The sequence below is a fragment of the Amaranthus tricolor genome, chromosome 9, assembly GCF_026212465.1.
Source record: "Amaranthus tricolor cultivar Red isolate AtriRed21 chromosome 9, ASM2621246v1, whole genome shotgun sequence".
NCBI classification, from domain to species: domain Eukaryota; kingdom Viridiplantae; phylum Streptophyta; class Magnoliopsida; order Caryophyllales; family Amaranthaceae; genus Amaranthus; species Amaranthus tricolor.
Genome location: NC_080055.1, coordinates 29,260,944 through 29,268,082, shown reverse-complemented (window position 1 = coordinate 29,268,082; position 7,139 = coordinate 29,260,944). Strand labels below are relative to the sequence as shown.

Here is a 7,139-nt window from a genome sequence, read left to right as displayed (position 1 = left end):
CAAAGATATAAATCCAAAAATAGTTTTGCCATGAAATGATAGAAATGTTTTTATAGCAAGTATAATTGGATTGGACCAAATGAGACCACTCTAGGTTTTATCACATGAAGTGGGTCAGGATTTTCTCACAACTCTTTTCATGAAACTCATTGAAAATTCATTGCCTATGCCTATAGCTACTAGCTACTAGCTAGTCTTGGCAATTCATAAACATGTTACATGTTACCAACTTTTGTCAACAAAAAGAATCCTATAATGTTTTCAATGTAAATATTAAAATATATATTCCCTCCTTTTAAATTCCATTTAATAAAAAAAACTTACATAAAATGAATATAAACATAAAAGAAAGATGTAGTATGCTATTTTAAATTTAATCGTATATATCTTCATCTTCGTGAGTAATATCAAAACTAAGTATAAGTAATCAAAAGTTAAAAATTTATAACAAAAAAAAAATAATATTTTAAATGAATTATACTTATAATAATGTTTTATATACAATACTAAGAATGTGCATAATTATTAACAAATTTTTGGATTTAAAAGGTTAATGTGAAGATAAAGAGTCATCTTCTTGGCACTTGAGGGTTAACATACAAAATGTTTTTTTTATGATAGGTATACTAAAGAATCTCTACATATAAAGAGAAAAAAGAATTAATCATTTTAGTATGTGATGAAAATTATATATATATATATATATATATATATATATATATATATATATATATATATATATATTGCATTAGAGTGAAAAGAAAACCCATCGACCACTGTACTAATCTATAATTATAGGATCCACTTGACTAACCTATGATTTTAGGGAATAAATTCTCCCTTGAAATGTGTTATTCAAACAAAAGCAAAACTGTACTCTTCTAGATTATGATTCAAGTGTGAATTTTAAAAATAAATAAATTTTAGAATTATAATACTTATTTATGGTAAGATAATTCCATACATACAAGAAAGAAGAGAAAAAACTAATTAATTTAAAAATTATAAGAATTAAATTCTTATCAATAGAAGTATATAAATTTTTTAATCACTATGTCAACTTGTGACTTTTAATTGTAAATTTTAAATAAATTTTAATTGACTTCTTAAAGATAAAAAGTAGTAAAGGAATTCATACTTTTTGTCCCATAAAAAGGAACATGATCAAATTTACTAAATCCATGACAAAGAAATGAGCATTAGAAAAATCATAGTATCATGCATATCTAGTATTTACACTCCCATTGTTCATAGTTGTGAGTTGCCGCGCCCATACTTCATTCAATGTTTCCACATGCCAAATGTCGCCATTAGAGATGCATCCTTAAAATTATCCACTTTAGAGTCACCGGTTTAAATCTCATTCAATATATTGCATGATTAATAAGAAGAGTTTATATTGTTATCATATTACAAAAATCTCTTTTTAACATTTTAATTTGAGCTACAAGATTACACTTATTCAAATTAAATTGAAAAACAATGACGCATGAATTTAGTGGTGTTCATTTGGATCATCGATCGATTTAAATTCAAATGTTTCGGGCCAGTTTAAAATCAAATCTTGTACACTTATTAATTTTTTTACATAATTATAAATCTACGTTTAAAGTTTGGTCAAATCGAAGTTGATTAGAAAATCATATATAAATATTAATTGTGAGATCTATACTTCCTCTATTCTATTATACTTGCTATATTTCACTTTTTACGCATTTTAATGTGTTATTTTATTTATTTATATTTTGAATTATACAAATCTAAAAGTTATAAAAAGTTAATATTATCAAAGTATGCGATTAGACGATTCAAACAAGATCCCACTTAACTATATTATTACTTACACATTAGTCGCAATATATATAATAAACTTAAACGATAAATAATGCACATAATCAAAATGTAACGAGTATTTTAAAACGGAGGAAGTATTAAACAGCTAGCTACATGCAGGATACATATTTATAGATCGAATGAATGAAAGAACATGGGATGACCTTTGTTAGTTTAATTCTTGAAAGAAATGATAGATGATAAGAAAACAGAAATACAGAATCCCAGATCTTGCAATACAATTTTAATAAAACAATAATTCAGTTGTGTTGACTATCAATCTGTTAAAGGGTTATCTGATTAATGGAATCCAAGAACCAGCTTGTAAGGTTTCCATATAAAGTCATTAACTATATGCGCTTCGTAGACAATTAAAGAATGGGCGATATATTTAGATATCGCACAAAACAAGATCGTAATTTTAAATAATGCAAAATAAATAAGACAGAAAAGTACAAGTATCGATAACTTTCCGAAAAGTTAGCGAAGTGGTTGAAAGTTTTCCTTTTATAATTATGATAATGGTTGATTCTCACCAATTACGGAAAAGATTAATTCCCTTCATTTCTTGTCCACAGGATTTTTCTAGCCTACTCTTGAACCAAAAAAAGGTGAGGATGAATTAATCTTTTCTTTATGTGTTGAAAATTGAACTTTGAATATAATGATGGAAGAGAAAGTCTTTAACTACCGGAGTAACTCATAGTTCTCACTACTAATAAGAATTGCAGCTAGCTAGTATCTTAGAGACCGTCTCTTTGAGAGATGTATCTCAACCCCAACCCATAAAAGATTAATGTCCATTTATCGTATTGTTAATGCTTATTTACCGTATCCTTAATGCCTACTTTCAATATCTTAAATGTCTACTTAATCATTTTTAATGCCTATTTACAATTCTCTAAATGCCTACTTTCAATATCTTAAATGTCTACTTAATCATTCTTAATCATTCTTATACTCTTATTAAATTAGTGGATGAACTACTACCTCCATCCCATTAAAATTAGGATATTTACTCAAAAAATTTTACATAAATTTACGAAATGCTACGATTTTTTTGGGACAGATAAGCACCTTTTTTGTCACTTAAAACCTAACAATTGGATTACATAAGCTTCCACAATTTAATTGTGAAAGCAAACGTAGCATGCCATGGCCCAGCCTAACCCTACTCAAGGATGACATAAATTGGCCCCACCTTAACTCTTTCCACTCTTTCCCAATAAATAAACTCCTACTTCTTACATTTAACTCTTGCTCATTCCACTCTTTACTCTTTAGTGCATCATCCAACAACTCTTCTTTGTCCCATCTTTAATGAAACCTCTAAAGTTTTCATTCTCTTCAACCAATTTCATTCCGCATTTCTAACAAAATATATATATATATACTCCGTGTATCCCGCTCAAAGAAACTAAGTTGAGACACCGGAGTTCTAATTCAAAATATAACAATCATAAATATTATTTTTATATCTAAAATGGGTTGTTGTGTAAGTACCCATGAAAAAAATCACTCATTTGAGGACAATATTCATCAATCTCCTCCAAGAGTTGAGGAAGAAGCTGTTAAAGAAGTTCTCACTGAAATTCAAAAACCCAAGCCCAAACCCAGGCCCATTTCTAGGCCCGAAAGCCCGAGAAAACAAAGTCTAGAAGAAGATATTGGAGATCATACTAAAGCTAAACTTTTACTTCTTACTCCAAAAAAGGCTTATTTGGATCCGAATTTACCTACCCGGGATCCGGATCCATATACACCAGGAAATATTGGAATGTATAGATCTCAAGGGTATAATGGTAATTATAGTCCGAATAAATATCATTATAGTGATGGTAATGGTTTAAAGAATCAAGGGAGATCACCCGTTAGAAAACGGCCCGAAGGTAGCCCCACCCGGAAGAGGAATCAGAGTCCGGGTGGGTCAAGAAGAGAAATGGGTGGAGATAATGTGGATAGGAGGTCTCAATCACCAGGGATGAGAGGTAATGTGGGTCGAAGCCCGTCTGGTAGAAGGAATGGGCCATCACCGGGTCGGGTTAGGATGGTCCATGGGCCAAGGATGGAGGAAGAAGAGATTGGGTATGAAGAGTTGAGAAGACAAAGTGAAGAGTGGCAAGGTCCTAAAGAGTCACTTGAGAACCCTCTTGTTTCTTTAGAGTGTTTTATTTTTCTCTAAATTAGGGGTCCGGTCGGGTCGGATTTATCACGTAAGCGAATGATTTATCGGTTTTGGATTTTTGTTTTCAAGACAGAGATTACGGGTATTTGATAAAATAGCAAATTTAATTTTTATATGAATAGATGATTGGATGATCAAACCATCAATATAAGTGTTTGATAAATTTACAGTTGACTAGTCGTTATGAATCTGTTATTTTGTACAAATTGCTCCTGGGAACGTGTTAAAAATCAGTATTTAAATCGATTGATAAAAACAGGTACTCAAATCAATCAGTTCAATCGGCTATTAACTATAGGTGGATGTGGTGGTATTTTTAGTTGTTTACTCTTCAATTTAAAATTGCACTTCTAATTGTAAATGGTAATGGTAATTAGTAGTAGAATAGAATATTCGGACTTGATCTCAAATGGGATTAGTTGTTAATTTGTTATCTAACTATTTTTATTGTTGTTATCTCCATTTGGTTACTTTAATACATGTATTTCAATCTAGCTCTTTTATGTTCACCATTTAGGAGTGTATATATATACATATATATATATATATATATATATATATATATATATATATATATATATATATATATATATATATATATATATATATATATATATATATATATATATATATTCTTTCTATCATTAATTTTGTTTTATTTAGTGTTTGTTATTTATCAGAAGTAAATAGTTTTAAAATTGAATAAATATGTATGTGAAAAAAAGTGTAATTAATATGAAGAGAGAGTCAGCTTGTAAACTAGAGTAAATTGGTAGATCAGTTTGTAATTAGGTTGAATTATATTTTCACGTAATATCTAATGATGTAGTTTTAGGAAACATTTCATAGGCAATAGATTTTAATGCTTTTTTTCTCTTACCTATTAAAATTGTTTGTCCAATTTGTGATTTTGGAATTCATTTTTGTCATTCTTGTGATATGGCATTTTTTTTATTACAATCTAAGTTTAAAAAGGTAAAATATATGAGAGAATTAAATTTAATATCTTATTTGAAAAATTGATATTTGCTCTTTAATTATGCCAGATTCGATTCTCTTGTGATATGACATTAATAATGCAAAGAGACTTGGAGACATTATCAAATCTAAGAGTGTTCTAATTAAGAATATATTTCGTATTTTTAGGTATTTTACAAAATCTTGTAAGTCATTTGTGTTTAAGTTTCATAACCCCAAAATTTAGAATAGACAAAGCTTTTTTATATGTAAAGTTATCGTGAAGGATTAAAAAATATTTTTTTGTTCTCCAAAGATTGTAATGATTCACCTTTACATGCATATTAAGAAATAAAAAACACGATTATATCGTGTTTATGTTGAATGAATCAATTTTTCGCTGTGTAAGATAGGCCGGATGATTTACGTATAATTATATTTCTAATACTTACTCTCTCATTAAAATAAAACTCAATTCTCAACAATCACATAATTAGTTTGAAAAAAATAATTTTATTTTCTTTTGACACTATTTTTTCTCATTTCTTTAAAAATAAAGTTTCTGCTTCCTAATATTAAGACCTGACAAGAAAAGTCCAATTATGTAAGCAGGTTACATGCCATGAAGCCCAAAAATGATGGACCGTTTAGTACACTTTCTTGTACATGTCCATAAATCTCCTTCTCTTTTTCCAAAAGAAGTATACAAATTATGGTCTGTATTGTACGAGAACGTCTTACAGTGAGACGATCTCATAACAAGAAGCTCATAAATTAAAAGTTTCTATTATCAGGCTATTTATTCTAAGTATGAGGCATGTCTTATGGTGAGACAATCTAACTGTGAGATACTCTGGGTTGAATAAGTCAATTAATATAATTATTTTTTTATGGATTCTTTGTTTTGAGGTCATTTCATCAAAATATAGTCTCTCACAAAGTAGCTCAAGAAATAAAATTATTATTACTCCGTTAATTATTATTACTCCGTTTGTTCTTCTCAATTAGCAACACTTTTTAATTATTTTAGTTCATAATTACTAATTTTATACCTTTTCCTTTTTCGACAATGATCCTACTCACAAATTATATTAATAAAAGATAGGAAAATTTTCCTAGAATAATCTATCTTTTCATGATTTTCCTACAATAATTCCAACTATTGATTAACCATGAATAATTCCAACTTTTGAGGGGTAATTTACTAGAGTAAACTTGGTAATATGATGACTTGCGATAACAATTTTTTTTTTAAAAAAGATAAATTAAAATAAAATTTCGAAAATTATGTTTAAAAATGTTGAAAAAAATTCTGATTAAATTTTTTATGTAAATTTTCAAAATTTTTCTCTAATTTTATATTAATTTTTAGTTTACTATTTTGGTGAATTACCTACACTATAGCAGGTTATCAGGTTACCCAAGTTTACTCTAGGCAAATACCCCTTAAAATAAAAATTATTCATAGTAATCAATAAATGAGATTATTGTAGGAAAATTATAAAAAAGTTAGATTATTCTAGGTAATTTTTCTTAAAAGATATGCTTTTTACGAAATAGTTAAGTTACATTATGATAAATTCACAAAGGGGTGGTGGCGCAGTTGGCTAGCGCGTAGGTCTCATAGCTTATTGAGTGATCCTGAGGTCGAGAGTTCGAGCCTCTCTCACCCCAAATCTTTTTGTTGATATTCTCAACTGTCAATAGGCTTTTTAGGTTGCATGTTGAGCTCAATTTTTGTGTTTGGCTTGTTGAACTTGATTATTAAAAACATGGAGCTTAACTTATGGATCAAGCTAATTTTAAACACTTCTAACTAGACATGGCACAAGCTGAGCCAACACGCGGGCATGAGATCAGCCCACTCACAACTTAAGGCGCATGGCCTATCAATGGGCTACAGATATGTCACAATCACCGTGCTGTGAGAATAGCAAGGCACAACGAAGCTTGCAATTTTATAATCAATATCAGAGGAAAAATAAAGAAATTTGTTTTTTGGTCTATCGTGTCACAGGCTATTGTTTGAGGGTGATTGGCATGGCACGACTCATTACAGCATATGACCCACCTTAGCAAGACTCGCCCAGCATATGGCCCGCTCCAACTTGACACGCAGACACATAAGTCCAACACGACATAAATTTTATGTCTACTTTTGTTC

The 7,139-nt window shown here is 29.3% G+C and overlaps 1 protein-coding gene and 1 non-coding gene across 2 annotated transcripts; both read left to right on the top strand.

Annotated features, from left to right (window-relative positions):
• The first annotated feature begins 3,316 nt into the window (after positions 1 to 3,316).
• On the top strand, positions 3,317 to 4,015 carry LOC130823477 (uncharacterized). The gene has a single exon (XM_057688093.1). It carries the CDS (start codon positions 3,317 to 3,319, stop codon positions 4,013 to 4,015), a length of 699 nt encoding a protein of 232 aa, XP_057544076.1.
• A 2,548-nt stretch (positions 4,016 to 6,563) lies between these two features.
• On the top strand, positions 6,564 to 6,649 carry TRNAM-CAU (transfer RNA methionine (anticodon CAU)). The gene is given in 2 exon segments: positions 6,564 to 6,601; positions 6,614 to 6,649. It is a non-coding gene; the product is annotated as a tRNA-Met (tRNA).
• Positions 6,650 to 7,139: the final 490 nt, after the last annotated feature.